Source organism: Salmo salar, chromosome ssa01, assembly GCF_905237065.1.
Source record: "Salmo salar chromosome ssa01, Ssal_v3.1, whole genome shotgun sequence".
NCBI classification, from domain to species: Eukaryota; Metazoa; Chordata; class Actinopteri; order Salmoniformes; family Salmonidae; genus Salmo; species Salmo salar.
The window spans coordinates 150,518,882-150,538,856 of NC_059442.1; the positions used below are offsets into that span (position 1 = coordinate 150,518,882).

Below are 19,975 nucleotides of genomic sequence, written 5' to 3' on the forward strand. Positions count from 1 at the left end.
TTCTCCCCTCCTCTTTGCTCCCTCTCCCCTCCCCTTACCCTCCCCTCCTCTTTACTTCCTCTCCCCCTCCCCTCCTCTTTACTCCCTCTCCCCCTCCCCTTATCCTCCCATCTTCTTTGCTCCCTCTTCCCCTCCACTTATCCTCCCATCTTCTTTACTCCCTCTCCCCTCCCCTTATCATCCCATCCTCTTTGCTCCCTCTCCCCCTCCACTTATCCTCCCATCCTCTTTGCTCCATCTCCCCCTCCCCCTCCCCTCCTCTTTGTTTTCTCTTTCCCCTCCCCTCCCCTCCCCCTCCCCTCCTCTTTGCTTTCTCTTTCCCCTCCCCTCCCCTCCCCTTCTCTTTGCTTTCTCTTTCCCCTCCCCTCCCCTCCCCTTCTCTTTGCTTTCTCTTTCCCCTCCCCTCCCCTCCCCTTCTCTTTGCTTTCTCTTTCCCCTCCCCTCCCCTCCCCTTCTCTTTGCTTTCTCTTTCCCCTCCCCCTCCCCTCCCCTTCTCTTTGCTTTCTCTTTCCCCTCCCCCTACCCTCCTCTTTGCTTTCTCTTTCCCCTGGCCCCACATTTTGCTCTCTCCTCATTTATCTCTTGATAACTCATCCATTATTCATTATTTTATTTTCCTTCCAAATAAAGACAGAAAACATCAGAGACGTGCCAGACTAGTACTTTATTTATACTCTCTATTTATATTCTCTTGTTCCATAAATACCATAGCAACACCATGGGGGAGACACACACCTACACTCTCACTATCATACACACCACAGTTGGCTGGTAGAACCTTAATTGGGTATGATGGGGTCGTAGTAATGGCTGGAACGGAATTAATGGAATGGTATCAAACACATGGTTTGATACCATTCCATTCACGCCATACCAGCCATTATTATGAGCCATCATCCTTTCTGTGACTCACACACATACCCCCCCCCCCACACACTCACAACCCCCACACACACCCCCACACACACCCCCACACACACACCCACAGTCACACCCCCACACACTCACACCCCCCACACACACACCCACAGTCACACCCCCCACACTCACACCCCACACACACACCCTTACACACACACACACACACCTCCCCCCCCACCCCACACACACACACACACACACCCACACTCACACCCCCACACCCACACCCCACACACACCCACACACACCCTTACACACACCCACACACATCCACCCCACCCCCCACACACACACACCCTTACACCCCCCCACACACACACACACAAACACACACACTCACAAAACCATGTGCACAAGCAGACACAGGCATGCCCACACACTCACACACACTGCCAGGTGAAAGTGTATATGCCAACCACTGGTATCACATCTCTTTTATAACTTTCTCTCTCTGTGCTCTGTGTGTTGGTGACTGGGGATCTGGGCAGGAGACATTCACACAGTCACGCACACAATGCCACAGCAAAGATAACTGCATAGCAACTGTGTTAACACAATACAGATACACACACATACACATTAACACTCGAACTGTCCCTACACTACGGTGGCCCTCGACTGATATGTGTATTAATATCTGTCCCTTTGGGCTCAATGAGCTGAGAGCAAACATACCATATAGAAGATAAAGAAAACAGGTTTCCTATCTCTCTTCCTCATAGAAGAATCGAGACAACCACAGTTAGTGTACAGGTAACTGCCAAAATAATGGAAACACAAGTAAATGATGGATACAAAGTATATTGAAAGCAGGTTATTCCACACAGGTGTGGTTCCTGAGTTAATTAAGCAATTAACATCCCATCATGCTTAGGGTCATGTATAAAAATGCTGGGCAGGTCATTATTTTGGCTACCATGGCTATGCCCCCATAGGATGACAACGCCCCATCCGCAAGGCATGAGTGGTCACTGAATGGTTTGATGAGCATGAAAATTATGTTAGCCATATGCATTGGCTGTCTCAGTCACCAGATCTCAACCCAATTGAACACTTATGGGAGATTCTGGAGCGGTGACTGAGACAGCGTTTTCCATCAACAAAACATCAAATGATGGAATTTCTTGTGGAAGAATGGTGTCGTATACCTCCAAGTTCCATACACTTGTAGAATCTATGCCAAGATGCATTGACTCTGTTCTGGATTGTGGTGGCCCAACGCCCTGTTGAGATGTTTTATGTTGGTGTTTCCTTTATTTTCGCAGTTATCTGTAGCTTTCTCCTGCTCCTATACTCCTCATGGTTCCTCCTGCTCCTCTGGTGGTGAAACAGGGACATCTAGTGGCCAGAGAAGGTTACTGCATTCTTTTTAACTCCTCACCTGTCATTCATATGGACACCTCCATTCAGGCTGATGCTCCATAACTTCCTCTGGTCTCCTGAGATTGAATCATTCAAGACAAGAAATTCCCACTGACTCTTTACTAAGTTTATTTTCTTTATTGCAATAATAGCCATCTCAGGTGGTGGTTGTCATTGGGAGTCTGATTGTTAATGTGGGAGTAAATTCACAATGGACGTGTCATTCAAATCACTCATTATTAAAGGGTTTCTTTGAACTAATAAACTATGCATGACAACATAAATAAATGAATTACTAATAAATCCTTCACTGTAGAGATACTTATATTTCAAGTTTCAACATGTAACATAACCACTTATACAAATAGAAAAAATGACACTGCTGAAATAGTAAGACGGCCACTTTTGATCTCACATTGTTAATGATTTGATTTGTTCGTTCGATCATTTGTTTAATTTTGTGTTCAATAAAAGTCACTATGAGCACTTGACCCACTGCGCCTTGGTCCACTACGTACGACGACCGTTACATCATCCCTCTCTTCTTTCGCCTGTCTCTCCAGTTCAGTGGTTCTTTCACTGAGTGTACTAATATCTCCCTCATGCTCCTGGATCACTCTATCTGTATCAGAGAGTCCTGCAACTCCTCAAGCCTCTCTTTCAAGTTCCACTCCTCCCTTTGTTTCCTCTCCTCTTCCTCTCTCTAGATCTTTCCCTCCATCTCTTTGACCTGGTCTTCCGCCTCCTGGTAGGTCTGACTGCTGTAGAATCTCTCTCTGTTTCTTACCACCATCTCCTCTACCTGATCCAGCAGCTCTGGAACCTGAGTACCATGGGCCCTGTCCTAAATGTTGAGGACCTGGTACCTGCTCCAGCAGCTCTGGAACCTGAGTACCATGGGCCCTGTCCTAAATGTTGAGGACCTGGTACCTGCTCCAGCAGCTCTGGAACCTGAGTACCATGGGCCCTGTCCTAAATGTTGAGGATGTGGTACCTGCTCCAGCAGCTCTGGAACCTGAGTACCATGGGTCCTGTCCTAAATGTTGAGGACCTGGTACCTGCTCCAGCAGCTCTGGAACCTGAGTACCATGGGTCCTGTCCTAAATGTTGAGGACCTGGTACCTGCTCCAGCAGCTCTGGAACCTGAGTACCATGGGTACTGTCCTAAATGTTGAGGACCTGGTACCTGCTCCAGCAGCTCTGGAACCTGAGTACCATGGGCCCTGTCCTAAATGTTGAGGATGTGGTACCTGCTCCAGCAGCTCTGGAACCTGAGTACCATGGGTCCTGTCCTAAATGTTGAGGACCTGGTACCTGCTCCAGCAGCTCTGGAACCTGAGTACCATGGGTACTGTCCTAAATGTTGAGGACCTGGTACCTGCTCCAGCAGCTCTGGAACCTGAGTACCATGGGCCCTGTCCTAAATGTTGAGGACCTGGTACCTGCTCCCACATTTCTCTACAAGCTGCTGGAGGTCCTGACTCCCTGCTTGGAGAAACTCATCAATGTTCTGCTTTTTCAGGCCATCATCATGGGTGAATAGAATCACAGTGTGTCCCCAACAACCATCCCCAAGGATCTACTCCATAAATCTATAAAACACACATACTGTATCTACACAACGTTTCGAGAACACACTGCACAGGAAATCTACAGAATAAGCTAAAGTTTTAATTTCTCCTTTGCACAGGTAGGCTATACACAGCTACTTGGGAGTAAACTCCTCCCCCTATATTCTTCTCTGCTTTTTGGAAAGTGGATTTCTGCCAACATAGACAATATGGTGCTATCAACTTCAACCGTAATATCCAGCCAGCAGACGATAGTGATGTTCTTATTGAGTGACCGAGAAAAGATCCCAAGAGCATTCTCAGTTTATCTTATATGACTTGCTTATGAATGTGGTATGGCTTTCATTGTAAAGCATGTGTAGTACTTCTGAATGAATGCCTTATAAAGCCTTTATAAGTTAGTTTAATATGTGACCAAAGTCACCAGAGTGTAACTGAAGTGGGTATGAAACAATTCATAGCATCCTGTTGGTTATGATTATCATAAAGATGAATTAATTACAAAGACCAGAGACCTAACAGCAGTCATTAACTTATTTATTATACTGAATTTACAAAATGAAAAGTAAAAGCAACACTTGAATAAACAGTATTGTACATTTATTTGATTTTTTGACGTTTTGAAAAGCGGTCCACTGTACACAAGGCTGATGAAGTTTAGAACCTTTTAAAAAACACCCAGAATCTGAAGTGGACTTTCCGGTGCCAGGGCACAGGAGCAAGGCGGACGCAGATTTGGACACAACCCCTTTACTGCCACTGAGACGTAGGGAAATCAGCTTAGCCATAATAACACCCAGACTTCTAGTGGTACACGAGGGGGGAATAGAGGGTAGAAAACTAACTGATAATAATCCACCATCTTGTGCTTCTACATGCTTATTATGAGAATGGTCCTACTACAGTCTATAGCAACTAAACCTAGCTCTCTCTCAAATGTTCTAACCCATACACTTACGGTGTTTTAAAAGAACTCACAGGGAACATTTAACAGGTGATCTCCACCATCCTTTAAATGGAGCCAAATATGGAGTCTTTGGAGAGAAATAAAACGATGATCTCTGTGGCCTTTCACCCAATATTCAGCTAGTGCCTGACCCTTGACTAACACTGAGATCAGAGATCACTCCAGGTTGTAGCTGCCCATAACCACAGATCTAGGATCAGATAAGCCTTCATCAATCTGAAGGTTAACCAGAAAGGTGATTATTAAATATGAACCTGTATCAATGGTTAGTGGAGACTTGGACCTCCTCAGAGATGATCCTGTCCAGGCATACAGCTCTCAGATCAGTCTCTCTGTGCAGTACAGAACACTAACATGTTTTATGGACAGCACTTTGTCATGTTTAATCTTTACAAGGCATTCAAGTGTCCCATTCAACTGGTCCCAAAGTTTAACTGTTATATCTTAAACGGTCATTTAGAAATAGCAATGGTCATCTAATGGTTATTTAAAGTTGAAATCCCACCGTTGGATTTGGTACCGAGTGAGCAGGATACATCTCACCCGTCCTTCGTTATCAAACCATTTCCACTAATGTCATTTTCAAACAAAGAGAAAAAAAACACAGCTAGCTGAATGGAGATACTTTACACATCATAAGGAAGCGTTAAACATTGCTGTCATCTAAGCATGTCCATTAGTCATTGTTGAAGAACACATGTGGGAGGGTTGGTGGAAAGAGAAGTTCTTTGAATGTTTTCCAATGAATTCCTTGAATATTTGATGAGCCAATGTAAAACCCAGTGGTATTCTTTACCCATCTACAGAGAGTAGCATGATCTATTCCTGTAGCAGACTATCCTAACCCTGACCCTCAACACCATCTAATTCAACAAATGGAAACAAAGAATGTAATAAAACAATGGCGAATTCAACCATTGACATTAACATGGTGATTTGTAACTGTAAAGAACGCAAAAAAATTTAATCAATCTCTTCGGTTTGGAATGGAATTCTTACAGAATCGAAAAACATTAACCTTCTTTGTCATTGGATGATATGATGCAAGGTATCGTACAGGGCAGGGTAGATAGGAGACTAATATAAATACTTCAGGGTTGAGTAGAGTATAGCATTGCCCCTTTAAGAACAGAAAGAACAGTCCACAGTATTGTCAGATGCCCAGCAGCCCTGGGTGTGTGAGGAGGGAGGAGGTGAGAGGGCCACAGGCTTGCCTGAAGGGCCACCCTGCTCTCTCCCACATGGCTGGTAACAGAAGGCATGCTGAATTGAGGGAGGGAGTATATGGAAAGTCCCCTGGCCAGAGGATGGGGGAGGCCTTAAGGAGAGGGGGAGACTGGGGCAGACTTTGGGCTGTGGGGATAGTTCCAGATGTTGGGGCAAATCAGTAATGTGGGGCAACAGAGCAAATACAGGAGCATTGGAGGGTAGTGTCATGACAGGTTGGGGCAGCACAGGGCAGATAGGTCATGTTGAGGTCAGTTTAAGGGCAGCGGTGTTAGAAGGTCTTCCTGTGGATGGCCCGTGCTCTGTCCTCCTCATACTCCTTCTTGCTGACCCACATTTTCTTAAAGGTGTCCAACGACGCCAGGATGGAGCCACTACGCAGAGGGAGGAGAGGAGAGAGGGATTAGGGAATAGAGAGATGCGTGAGTGAGAGTGAGTCTGTGTGGTGATCTCTTACCCGATCCACGTGGAGTAGAGCCTCTCCTGAGGGGCGGAAATCTGGACAGGAAACACAGAGAGAGACAGAAAGTCAGCAGGGACTTGCTGAGGAGACATCCTGCCCACACATGCTAAAAACAGACTCATATAGCAACATGCTGAGCTCTGGCCAAGAAGAGGTGAAAAGTTGGGTCATTAGTTACTGTACCTTGATCTTAACGTCTTTGGGAGCGAGCTTCTTCACTTCGCTTAGTAACCTGTCCCCGAAGCCTGCAGCAGAAAAGACTGTTAGCTAAGGAGCCTTAAACCACATGAGAAAACACCCACTTTCACAACACACTAGTATTAGTTGTTGTTGGTCAGTGTGTGTGTGTGTGTGTAACCTTTGAGCAGTGTGGATCCTCCAGACAGTACGATGTTGGAGAAGAGTGTGCGTCGGAGGTCCATGTCAGACTTCTGGATAGCGAAGGCCAGCACCTCGTGTATCCCCTCGCTCTCGTCTCCAATCAAGTCTGGCCTGAACAGCAGCTCTGGGGCGCGGAACCTGGCTGGACCAATCTGGACAGGGGGCAGAGGTCAGAGTTAGGGTCAACTGGGTGTCAGAGTGATGATGATGTTGATGTTTGTAGTCCCTCAAAATAAAACAAAGGTGTGTGTGTGTGTGTGTGTGTGTGCGTGTGTGTGTGTGTGTGTGTGTGTGGTGTTTGACTCACATCCAGCGTGCTACCGTCGGGGAGGGTGTACTGGGCCTTCTCGGTCTCCAGAGTCTCATCCTTCTGGGGGTTCAGGGACAGGTAGCAGGCTCTCTGAGGACAGAAACACACACATTACCAACACAGCCCTATTGACAGTTAGGCTGGCCAATATATTCAATTACCGTAATTTCCGGACTATTAAGCGCACCTGAATATAAGCCGCACCCACTGAATTTAAAAAATATATATATTTTGAACATAAATAAGCCGCACATGTCTATAAGCCGCAGGTGCCTACCGGTACATTGAAACAAATGAACTTTACACAGGCTTTAACGAAATACGGCTTATAACAAAAATAAATAGGCTTTAATGAAACACGGCTTGTAACAAAAATAAATATGCTTTAACGAAACACGGCTTATAACAAAAATAAATAGGCTTTAACGAAACACGGCTTGTAACAAAAAATAAAAAAATTAGCAGTAAGCTTTAGTTGTCTTTTTGCACTGAGTCAATTCCTCACGCTGCTGTTTCCAACGTCTTATCATCGACTCATTAAGACCAAGCTCCCGTGCAGCAGCTCTATTTCCTTTTCCAACAGCCAGATCAATCGCCTTCAACTTGAAAGCTGCATCATATGCATTTCTCCGTGTCTTTGCCATGATGAGGGTGACAAAATGACTACCGTAATCAGAATGATGGGAAGTTTGAGAGCGCTCGATTTAATCTAAACAGTAAACAAAAAAGTTGTTTGACCTTAACCCGTTCGGCAATTTCATTGGTCTAATGAAAGCTTCATGCCGCCAAAAAACTGAGCATGTCACAGAATGTGTTATTTTGGAGAAAAAAAAATTGAAAGCGGGAAAAATCCATATATTAGCTGCGTCATTGTTTAAGCCGCGAGGTTCAAAGCTGGGAAAAAAGTTGCGGCTTATAGTCCGGAATTTACGGTAATTAGATTCATTTGAATATATGTTTTTCTGCGATATTCCAAACGCCTGTATCGCATTTTGTCTTTATGAGCGTTTCTGTCCGCTTGTTCTCGTGTTGTATTTTTGGCCCCGTCTCTTTTGCTCCTCCTGTGCTGTGTGCACCTCCCCATTTACACCAGAGATCTGTATATAATGATGAGATGCTCATGTCTCTGCCCTAACAATGGGAGTCGTTGTCCCAAAGTCAGATGACAAACTTAGGTCCAAAATAAGCCCAAAGAAAATAAGCCCGCTTGTCTCTCTGACAAGCGGTTTGAAATCGCTATTTCAATTTGAGGTTTGGTCCAACAGAATCAGTCATATGGACACTGAAACACATTGAGACATTATTTAACTGTAATAAAGGACAAGTTAACCTTTCTGACGATGCCCTTTTTATGTCTCAACTCCTCACATTGCGAGAGCAGACATTACTAAAACAGGAGTATCAATGAACATTGATTGTGGAAAAAGGCTCAGTTTGTCGCTCGTGGCATTGCAGTACCGCTAGCAGCATTATAGACAAAGTCTTATACTTTCTAGTCTGTGTTTTATAAATGTGCAATAAGCATAAAACGCAATTATATAAGGAATTGGCAACTCGTTGTCATTCTGAGAAATAAGGTAGACCACTTTTTTACTTTATTTCACCTTTATTTAACCAGGTAGGCAAGTTGAGAACAAGTTCTCATTTACAACTGCGACCTGACCAAGATAAAGCATGTGAACAAAGTGGACATGCTAGCACGCTGTTCAAACAGCTGGAGACGGACAGCAGGGTGTGTTTACAACTATTCAACTGTTTAGCCTTGTTAGCTAGCAAATACATCCAAGTTGGCTAAACTTGAAATATAAAATTAGCTGGCTAATCACTAGCACGTGGGCTGGAGAGATTGTTGATGAGTCCTGTGTTAATGTTCTATAGCCTAATGGCTTCTTTAAGAAGTTAGTCATTATTAGTGAATGTGCATTATGCATGGTTCTGGTTACATTTGCAACAAAAAAGGGCAATTTCATAGACAGACTTGAAAGCTGGATCAGTGATTATAAAAATGTTAAAAAGCAGGTTGAATTATTTTGATAAATAATTATTAGTGTGTCTTATGGTTGTGGAAGGCTTACATTTATCCTAGGTATAACTTCACAAGCCCTGAATTCATTAGATTATTGCTGACTGTTTGAAATGCAGTGCATTTACCTTTAATTGTACAACAATGCTTATTTAGAGAGAACATTATTTTTTTATTATAATAGAGATACATATATTGTGAATCACCCATAAGTTTGAAAAAAATCGAGATGTGATTTTTAAACCATATCGCCCAGTCCTAATTGACAGCAATTCCTACTGAGCCCTTCATTTTCTTCTAGTTAGGTCACACACTGTCCGTCCCTTACCTCTTTGATGGTGCGGACCACCTCAAACTCTGCGGAGGTATGGAAGTCATAGCCCTCCTTGCGTAGCAACAGCCGGAGGTAACGGGACACGTCCCTTCCAGCGATGTCCACCCTCATGATGGAGTGGGGAATGGCAAAGCCCTCGTAGATGGGCACCGCATGGGTCACCCCGTCGCCCGCATCCAACACCACACCTGTGGTACGCCCTGTCGCATAGCTGGACCAGAAAAAGGGGCATGAGTATAACAAACACACAAAAGCGTGCCTGCACACACTAACACACACGGTATGTACACAAACACACAAACAGTGTGCGTACTCACAGACTGAGGACTGCCTGCATGGAGATAAAGAGGGCGGGAACGTTGAAGGTCTCAAAGAACACCTCAGCCGCCTTCTCCCTGTTCTTACTGGGGTTCAGAGGGGCTTCAGTCAGCAGGACAGGGTGCTGGAAGGGAAGACAGATCCAGTTAGCATGCGAGCCAGAAGGCTGAAAATCGCTTTCTTAGTCATACTAGCTCCCTTGTCTGTTAAATACTTTTCACACACTCACAACATCCATAATTTTTTATACAATTCAATAAATCAAGAAGCCTAACATTTACAACAATGGTTAACTGTTCACACAGTGAGGAGATTAGAGACAGGAAAAGGGGAGGAGGAGAATAAGGAAGTGAGAGGAGAGCCCACCTCCTCTGAGAAGGTCTGCAGCTGTTCCTTAGAGTAGACGTACTGCCAGATCCTCTCCATATCGTTCCAGTCCTTCACTATACCATGCTCCATAGGATACCTTACTGACAGCAACCCTCTGTGCTCCTGGGAGGGAGGGATAAGAGAAGGGTTAGAGGCTTGTTGAAACAGGCCCCTTCATAGTGTGTGTGTAAGGCTATGGTATGATGCCTACCTCTGCTTTGGGTCCAATGAAGAGGTCCCCCTCCAGGGCTCCTGCCATCACGCGCACGTGCTTGGGACGGCCCACACTGGATCACACACAGCAGAACACAACACAGTTAAAAACAACCCCATGTATGTTATCGATCTGAATCACAGCTGTGTCTTATTGATGTAGGATAGGTACAAATAAAGGAGGTCTTACTAGTTGGGGAAGCAGTATTTGGGGATCTGGTCTCCAGCAAAGCCAGCTTTGACAACACCTGAACCCTGGGGAGAGACATTTACATTTACATTTTAGTCATTTAGCAGACGCTCTTATCCAGAGCGACTTACAGTAGTGAATGCATACATTTCATACATTTTTTTTTTCTGTGCTGGCCCCCCGTGGGAATCGAGACAGATGGAGGTAGAGGGAAAATTAGGAGAGATAGGACAGGAAAGAAAGTTATTCATATCAAGCTATTACTACTTAAGTTGTCTGTCCCAACCCACCACAATTAACACTCCTCGTGTGTGTTGAGTCATAAGACACAGCCTGAGGCAGCGGAAGGCATTATCCCACTCTGTCTGAGACAGCACCTATCTGCTGGGTTATGGCAGCATCACTGGGCTTTAACATGCCTAGTGTTTCCTTATAATTAATAGTTATAAGGGTTTGAGTAAAACATTAGCCCATGAAAGGCCTCTGGGCTCATAACAGGGCAACAGATGACACAGGCAGTATTATGTTGACAACAACAGTTATCACCTGTAAGGTCCGGTACACTCATTCAGGACCAATTATTTAACAAAGAAGCTCATTTTGGAATTAAGTAGTTTATTTCTAGTGTAGTGCGCATAATCAGTGACAGGTGGCAATAGCTAACTTCTTTCTCGGCCAACGCATTTCGCATAGATGGCTAGCCGTTCGCAAGGTGGAGTTTGTCTCCCGGCGACACAACTGTTTCTAGCCGGTGTTGCAGCTAGTTACATAGCTAGTGCCTGACGTTAACTGTGAATGTGTCATTTAAATCTAGCTAGATAGTTATTCTTCCAGAACAGAACATATATGATGGAGACGATACAGGCAAACCAGTGTTTGGATGAAAAATAACAACGTAAGCTGGCTAACTAACGTTGGCTGATTCTGCAGCACACACAGCAACATACATATTTGACAAAGAGACATTTTACAACACGAGGTGCACGTGGAAAGAGCTGGCTAAGCGCAACTGGAATATATTGATGAATAGTCAGCTAGTACAATGTATTCAGTAATGTCAGCTATCAAAGCACAGCTAGAACAATAAGACAGATATTTCACCGGATGTATAAATGGGAATCATCCGCTTGGCGTTTCCACTCACTACCAAATATGGTAGTGAGAGGAAGCACAGTGGCGGGCAGTGGGAGAAGATGGATTTTGGCAAACATTATGCAAATGTCCTATTGATTAAGCATTTGATCTCAATACAGTTATCTTTTCCCAAAACTAGAATCTGTTGTAGACTTTCCCATTTGCCAAAGTAAAAACAAATGGCGTTTAGAAGGGGTGCAAAGGCGAATTGAGTTATTGCACACGCGCACTTCAGAATAGGCATTCCCTGACGGAAATATGCAGATGTGTGCTAGAACAGGCCAATAGGATCTCGCTAGCTCGTACTTGGCTCTGCCCACTATGACTTTGTTTCCATTGGAAACGACAGCCTGTGGCCTATCTTGGTTTAGTTATAAAAAATCTTCGATCAAAGCCTACAACACTAGCTAGCTAACCTCCCTTGCTAGTCGTTAGCTAGGCAAGGGTGTGGATGAGTGACATCATACTTACATTATCGATCACAACCGGCTGGTTAGCTATAATGTCATAGGACTCCATGACGAACTGATTGTTTAAGATATGTTTCTATTACTCCTTTGATACAATCTTGCCTATTTGATATTTTAATCATGTAAATAACGCCCTGTCCTCTGGTTTCAGACCAGTGGTCGCTGCTGCTTGCGTTGATCACAACCCAACCCAGTAGGTATGCGGTTGTCTCTAGAGTAGACTGACATTGGCAACAGCCAATGGCAATACTGCCAGCTGGAGCCCACGTGCTTGCTGTCAAACCCAGATTCAGGGTTGTGAGCTTGTGCACTGTTTTTGCCGGCTTGCTTTTCCATTATCATAATCATTATTATCATCATCACCATCTTTATGAATAAATGTACCTTCAGCTAAATAAACTTTCCCCCTTTACAAGATGAATAGATGAGCATCAGAGAGGGTGGAAACATAATGTCTATTACATTATTATGTGCATGTTTGGGAAATAATGGGTAATTATTAGTGAACAGAAATTATGTATGTTTTATCTGTCTGTAAATTCCACAACATCCAAAAATATTCAAGTTGGAGAAAAAAAAAATGTATTTGCCTTTAAGAAAAAGTGTCTGTGACCGGAAGGACTGCTATGTATTTTTGTTCGTCCGTAGGACAGGCAGTTCGAATATTTTTTATAAATAAAAACTATTTTATTGTCATCCAACCAGTTAAAAAACTGACTGTAAGGTACTTCGGGTTTTTATATAGAGGTATTGTCGAGGTAAGAAACCACTGTCATTATTCAACAACAACTAAAAGTTATGAATTCCTCTAATCTATAGTTAGCTAGCTAGGCAGTTACGTACCGGAGGAAGCTAGTATGGCTACTCTTAACACTTGGCCGTTAGCAAGTATCACAAAGCGATTAAAACTTATGAATGGCAAATTGTATGGACATGTCATTTTCTGATCCAACTAAAACATTGAAAATATGCATCACAGCATTAACTATAGCTAAGATTAGTTTACAGTGGTCACTGGGGCATGTCACTTAGCCAAGGCCTTTGTAGCCAGTTAGCCAGCTAAGTTACAAGTTTGACCGGAATTGAGTTTGTGAATGTAGAAGAAGCAAGCTAATACAGGCAGTTAGTAAATAAATGCTGTCTATATTTTAGCAAGATGTAGAGAAAGAATGTGTGTGTAGGTCTTGCCTGGCTGGCCCATGGTGAGACGGGGACCTAGAGGAACTGAACAGACTCAAGATGGCCTGTGTGGAGGAGCCCCCTGAGAAGTAAGTGTGTGTGTGTGTGTGTGTGTGTGTGTGTGTGTGTGTGTGTGTGTGCGCGCAAACGCATGCACGCGTATTAACCTGTGTCTCACTCTGTGTTTCCAGGCACTGCTGGGTGTGTTTTGCGACAGAGAGAGAGGACCGCGTGGCAGAGTGGGTGAGCCCCTGTAGATGTAAGGGCTGTACCAAGTGGATCCACCAGGCCTGTCTGCAGCGTTGGCTCGATGAGAAGCAGAAAGGAAACAGTGGAGGAGCCGTCAGCTGCCCTCAGTGTGGCACAGAGTACCGCATTGTCTTTCCCAAATTGGGTAACTAACACACACACACGGCATCATCTTACCCAAGGTGGGATATAGAACAAACCAACTCGAACACAAACACACTACACACCACAATGAAAGCTCTAATCTGTAGCTTTCATGTCCAGATGTGTCAGTTAGTTAATGACTGTCTGTATATGTTTGTCCCCCCCACCCTCCAGGGCCGTTGGTATACTTCCTCCAGCAGATGGACAGTGCTCTGTCACGGGCCAGTCCATTCACTGCTGCCGGTGTGGTGGTGGGGACAGTCTATTGGTCAGCTGTCACCTATGGAGCTGTGACTGTCATGCAGGTACATGCCTCTTGACTTCTGACCCCTGAACCTTAACCCTGTCATACCCATTATACCCTTACCCTTGACCTCTAACCTTTGACCCATAACTAACACTAACTACTCACTAGTTCAGTAACTAGTTCAGTGAATCCATTGCGAACAACAATGCAACTCAAAACACAGGAGTCCCAGTTCACCTCTTTCCCTCCCTCCCTCATCTTCTACCCCTCCCCCTCTTTCTCCAGGTGGTGGGCCATAAGAAGGGCTTGGATGTGATGGAGAGAGCAGATCCTCTGTTCCTCCTGATGGGTCTACCTACCATCCCTGTGATGCTTGTCCTGGGCAAGATGATCCGCTGGGAGGACTACATACTGAGGCTGTGGCAGAGACACTCCTCTAAACTACAGCTGCTATTGCCAGGTATACATGCATACATACATACAAAAGTGAGAAGACAGGTTGTCTGTCTGAGGTATGGTTAACGCTAGAGGTTTAGTAAACGTTACAGCATATAGTACATTCTGCAAATTAAATGCGTTCTTCCCCTCCCTCCCAGGTATAGGTCGTCCGTTGCCCCGTGTGCCAGCTGATGGGGGTAATGGAGGGGACCACCTGTCAGTGTCTCGTACTCTGTGTGGAGCTCTCATCTTCCCCTCTGTAGCCAGCCTGGTGGGACGACTGATCTTCAGCAGGGTACCCTCATCTCTGCAACGCACCGTTCTGGTGAGGGGAGAGTGTATTTGTACAGTATGTCTCAAGGCTGAGGAAGCATTTGTTTTATGTTTGTCTCTCGCTCTCTTTCTCTCTCTGTGTTGTAGGGTGGTATAGCATTTGTGGTGATGAAGGGAGTGTTGAAGGTGTATTTCAAACAGCAGCAGTACCTCATTCAGGCCAACCGCCACATCCTCAACTACCCTGAGAGAGTTAGAGACGGAGAGATGGAGGGACGGAGCGAGGGAGAAGACGACACAGAGGACAGCGGAAATGAGTGAATGCAAGACTCCCCAACCTTAACCCGGGGGGGGGGGAAGAGTTGTAGTTCGGCACACAAGGACAGCAGAAACGATTGACAGCCTCCCAGAATCCTCTGTTCCCAATCGCAATGTAGTTTTATTTTACTCAGATAAGGGGTGTGTTTAGGAGGCAAATTATATTTCCAAACAGAGAACTTGTCCAGTAGGATTGCAATTGTTAGTTTTTTTCTCCCATTTATGTCTCCTGAATGCAACCCAGCTCTTCTATTTGCATTGTAAGATATCCACCCAACCATGACTGTATGTGTGAGCGTGTCTGTACACTGTAGAGCCCATGCTATTTTATTTGCCTGTATGAATGAATTGGCTAATAAAGTGATTTGATTGTTAAATTCTGCATTCTCTCTGTTTGATGTGATTGATTAGGATCCCCATTAGCAACGCCTATAGCGACAGCTAGTCTTACTGGGGTCCGACATAAAGCGACATTAGACAAAATACTTTTCAATTTGCATACATTTAAAAACAACATGTAGTGTGTGTGTGCATCTAACAGTTACACATACATGTCAGTACATACACACAACAAGTAGGTCACATGAGGAAGAGGCGTTGTGCCGTGAGGTGTTGCTTTATTTTATTTTTTTAAACCAGGTTTGCTTTTCACTTGTGCTATATAAAATGGAAGAGTTACAAGAAATCATGGCTCTGTAAAATACTGTACATTTCCTTGAATTTGTTCTGGACCTGTGGGGTAAGTGTGTGTGTCAGTGCTGTGTGTAAGTTGACTATGAAAACAGTTTCTTATAAAAACATTTAATAACAAGATAAAACTAGTGCCTGTAGAACTTGCTTTGTGGAGTGAGGTGTCAAAAAAGCAGAGCATATCTTCATTACGGATAGACCTCTCCCCATCTTTACAACCATTGAATCTATATATTTTGACCATGACAGTTCACAATCTTAGGTAACACCAAGTAATTTAGTCTCCTCAACTTTTTTCAACAGCAACACCATTCATTACCAGATTAAGGACCCTGGGACTAAACACCTCCCTCTGCAACTGGATCCTGGACTTCCTGACGGGCCGCCCCCAGGTGGTAAGGGTAGGTAAGAACACATCTGCCACGCTGATCCTCAACACAGGGGCCCCTCAGGGGTGTGTGCTCAGTCCCCTCCTGTACTCCCTGTTCACTCATGACTGCACGGCCAGGGCACGACTCCAACACCATCATTAAGCTTGCCAATGACACAACAGTGGTAGGCCTGATCACCGACAAGACAGCCTATAGGGAGGAGGTCAGAGACCTGACCATGTGGTGCAAGGACAACAACCTCTCCCTCAACGTGATCAAGACAAAGGAGATGATTGTGGACTACAGGAAAATGAGGACCGAGCACGCCCCCATTCTCATCGACGGGGCTGTAGTGGAGCAGGTTAAGAACTTCAAGTTCCTTGGTGTCCACATCACCAACAAACTAACATGGTCCAAGCACACCAAGACATTCGTGAAGAGGGCATGACAAAACCTATTCCCCCTCAGTAGACTAAAAAGATTTGGCATGGGTCCTCAGATCCTCAAAAGGTTTTACAGCTGCACCATCAAGAGCATCCTGACGGGTTGCATCACTGCCTGGTATGGCAACTGCTCGACCACAAGGCACTACAGAGGGTAGTGCGTACGGCCCAGTACATCACCGGGGCCAAGCTTCCTGCCATCCAGGACCTCTATACCAGGCGTTGTCAGAGAAAGGCCCTAAAAATTGTCAAAGACTCCAGCCACCCTAGTCATAGACTGTCCTCTCTGCTACCGCACGGTAAGCGGTACCGGAGCGCCAAGTCTAGGTCCAAGAGGCTTCTAAACAGCTTCTAATGGTAGGTTTATTTGAACAGTGAGAGACAGAATAACAACAAAAAAATCCAGAAAAACGCATGTAAAAAATGTTATAAATTGATTTGCATTTTAATGAGGGAAATAAGTATTTGACCCCCTCTCAATCAGAAATAATTTCTGGCTCCCAGGTGTCTTTTATAGAGGTAATGAGCTGAGATTAGGAGCACACTCCTAATGGGAGTGCTCCTAATCTCAGTTTGTTACCTGTATAAAAGACACCTGTCCACAGAAGCAATCAATCAATCAGATTCCAAACTCTCCACCATTGCCAAGACCAAAGAGCTCTCCAAGGATGTCAGGGACAAGATTGTAGACCTACACAAGGCTGGATGGGCTACAAGACCATCACCAAGCAGCTTGGTGAGAAGGTGACAACAGTTGGTGCGATTATTCGCAAATGGAAGAAACACAAAAGAACTGTCAATCTCCCTCTGCCTGGGGCTCCATGCAAGATCTCACCTCGAGGAGTTGCAATGATCATGAGAACGGTGAGGAATCATTCCAGAACTACACGGGAGGATCTTGTCAATGATCTCAAGGCAGCTGGACCATAGTCACCAAGAAAACAATTGGTAACACACTACGCCGTGAAGGACTGAAATCCTGCAGTGCCCGCAAGGTCCCCCTGCTCAAGAAAGCACATATACATGCCCGTCTGAAGTTTGTCAATGAACATCTGAATGATTCAGAGGACAACTGGGTGAAAGTGTTGTGGTCAGATGAGACCAAAATGGAGCTCTTTGGCATCAACTCAACTCGCCGTGTTTGGAGGAATGCTGCCTATGACCCCAAGAAAACCATCCCCACCGTCAAACATGGAGGTGGAAACATTATGCTTTGGGGGTGTTTTTCTGCTAAGGGGATAGGACAACTTTACCGCATCAAAGGGACGATGGACGGGGCCATGTACCATCAAATCTTGGGTGAGAACCTCCTTCCCTCAGCCAGGGCATTGAAAATGGGTCGTGGATGGGTATTCCAGCATGACAATGACCCAAAACACACGGCCAAGGCAGCAAAGGAGTGGCTCAAGAAGAAGCACATTAAGGTCCTGGAGTGGCCTAGCCAGTCTCCAGACCTTAATCCCATAGAAAATCTGTGGAGGGAGCTGAAGGTTCGAGTTGCCAAACGTCAGCCTCGAAACCTTAATGACTTGAAGAAGATCTGCAAAGAGGAGTGGGACAAAATCCCTCCTGAGATGTGTGCAAACCTGGTGGCCAACTACAAGAAACGTCTGACCTCTGTGATTGCCAACAAGGGTTTTGCCACCAAGTACTAAGTCATGTTTTGCAGAGGGGTCAAATACTTATTTCCCTCATTACAATGCAAATCATTTTAGAACATTTTTTACATGCATTTTTCTGGATTTTTTTGTTGTTATTCTGTCTCTCACTGTTCAAATAAACCTACCATTAAAATTATAGACTGATCATTTCTTTGTCAATGGGCAAACGAACAAAATCAGCAGGGGATCAAATACTTTTTTCCCTCACTGTACCTGCTGGAGCACGTGCTACGGGTGGGTGTTGTTATCGTGACCAGTGAGCTGAGATAAGGCAGAGATAAACCTAGCAAAGACTTATAGATGACCTGGAGCCAGTGGGTCTGGTGACGAATATGTAGCGAGCGCCAGCCGACTAGAGCATACAGGTCGCAGTGGTGGGTGGTATAAGGAGCTTTGGTGACAAAACGGATGGCACTGTGATAGACTGCAGTAGAGTATTGGAAGCTATTTTGTAAATGACATCGCCGAAGTCGAGGATCGGTAGGATAGTCAGTTTTACGAGGGTATGTTTGGCGGTGTGAGTTAAGAAGGCTTTGTTACGAAATAGGAAGGCGATTCTAGATTTAATTTTGGATTGGAGATGTTTAAAATGAGTCTGGAAGGAGAGTTTACAGTCAAGCCAGACACCTAGGTATTTGTAGTTGTCCACATATTCTAAGTCAGAACCGTCCAGAGTAGTGATGCTAGTCGGGCAGGCGGGTGCGGGCAGCGAACGGTTGAAAAGCATGCATTTGGTTTTACTAGCATTTAAGAGCAGTTGGAGGCCACGGAAGGAGTGTTGTATGGCATTGAAGCTCGTTTGGAGGTTAGTTAACACAGTGTCCAAAGAAGCGCCAGACGTATACAGAATGGTGTTGTCTGCATAGAGGTGGATCAGGGAATCACCCGCAGCAAGAGCGACATCGTTGATATATACAGAGAAAAGAGTCGGCCCGAGAATTGAACCCTGTGGTACCCCCATAGAGACTGCCAGAGGTCCGGACAACAGGCCCTCCGATTTGACACACTGAACTCTGTCTGAGAAGTAGTTGGTGAACCAGGCAAGGCAGTCATTTGAGAAACCAAGGCTGTTGAGTCTGCCGATAAGAATATGGTGATTGACAGAGTCGAAAGCCTTGGCCAGGTCGATGAAGACGGCTGCACAGTAGTCTTTTATCGATGGCAGTTATGATATCGTTTAGTATCTTGAGCGTGGCTGAGGTGCACCCGTGACCAGCTTGAAAACCGGATTACACAGTGGAGAAGGTGCGGTGGGATTCGAAAGGGTCAGTGATCTGTTTATTAACTTGGCTTTCGAAGACTTTAGAAAGGCAGGGCAGGATGGATATTGGTCTATAACACTTTGGGTCTAGAGTGTCACCCCCTTTGAAGAGGGGGATGACCGCGGCAGCTTTCCAAACTTTAGGGATCTCGGACAATACGACAGAGAGGTTGAACAGACTGGTAATAGGGGTTGCAAAAACGGCGGCGGATAATTTTAGAAAGAGAGGGTCCAGATTGTCTATCCCAGCTGATTTGTACAGGTACAGGTTTTGCAGCCCTTTCAGAACATCTGCTATCTCGATTTGGGTGAAGGAGAAGCTGGGGAGGCTTGGGCAAGTAGCTGCGGGGGGTGCGGAGCTGTTGGCCGGGGTTGGGGTAGCCAGGAGGAAAGCATGGCCAGCCGTAGGGAAATGCTTATTGAAATTCTCGATTATTGTGGATTTATC

General features: G+C 45.1%; 2 protein-coding genes across 3 annotated transcripts; one reads left to right on the forward strand and one right to left on the reverse strand.

Annotated features, from left to right (window-relative positions):
* Positions 1-4,374: 4,374 nt before the first annotated feature.
* acty (Beta-centractin) lies at positions 4,375-12,385 on the reverse strand. Its single transcript, NM_001165405.1, is given in 11 exon segments — positions 4,375-6,422; positions 6,506-6,546; positions 6,695-6,756; positions 6,870-7,044; positions 7,200-7,292; positions 9,554-9,770; positions 9,877-10,001; positions 10,244-10,369; positions 10,458-10,533; positions 10,650-10,714; positions 12,255-12,385. Coding segments are annotated over 11 exon segments (1,131 nt in total). The 5' UTR covers positions 12,303-12,385; the 3' UTR covers positions 4,375-6,319.
* Positions 12,386-12,834: 449 nt separating this feature from the next.
* On the forward strand, positions 12,835-15,483 carry LOC106567972 (E3 ubiquitin-protein ligase MARCHF5). 2 transcript variants are annotated; one of them, XM_014137913.2, is made up of 7 exons: positions 12,835-13,011; positions 13,435-13,521; positions 13,624-13,826; positions 14,000-14,130; positions 14,358-14,532; positions 14,669-14,835; positions 14,931-15,483. In XM_014137913.2, the coding sequence occupies exons 2-7, from the start codon at positions 13,493-13,495 to the stop codon at positions 15,102-15,104; spliced, it is 879 nt and encodes a 292-aa protein (XP_013993388.1). In that variant the 5' UTR covers positions 12,835-13,011; positions 13,435-13,492; the 3' UTR covers positions 15,105-15,483. The 2 variants fall into 2 exon arrangements, with proteins under 2 accessions (XP_013993388.1, XP_013993379.1); XM_014137904.2 differs by having other exon boundaries at positions 12,855-13,011; positions 13,406-13,521.
* Positions 15,484-19,975: the final 4,492 nt, after the last annotated feature.

Coding starts and splice junctions, on each gene's coding strand:
- LOC106567972 (XM_014137913.2), top strand. CDS start 13,493: ATGGCCTGTGTGGAGGAGCCCCCTGAGAA. Junction 13,522..13,623: donor GTGGAGGAGCCCCCTGAGAA/GTAAGTGTGTGT, acceptor CTGTGTTTCCAG/GCACTGCTGGGTGTGTTTTG. Junction 14,533..14,668: donor ACTACAGCTGCTATTGCCAG/GTATACATGCAT, acceptor CCTCCCTCCCAG/GTATAGGTCGTCCGTTGCCC.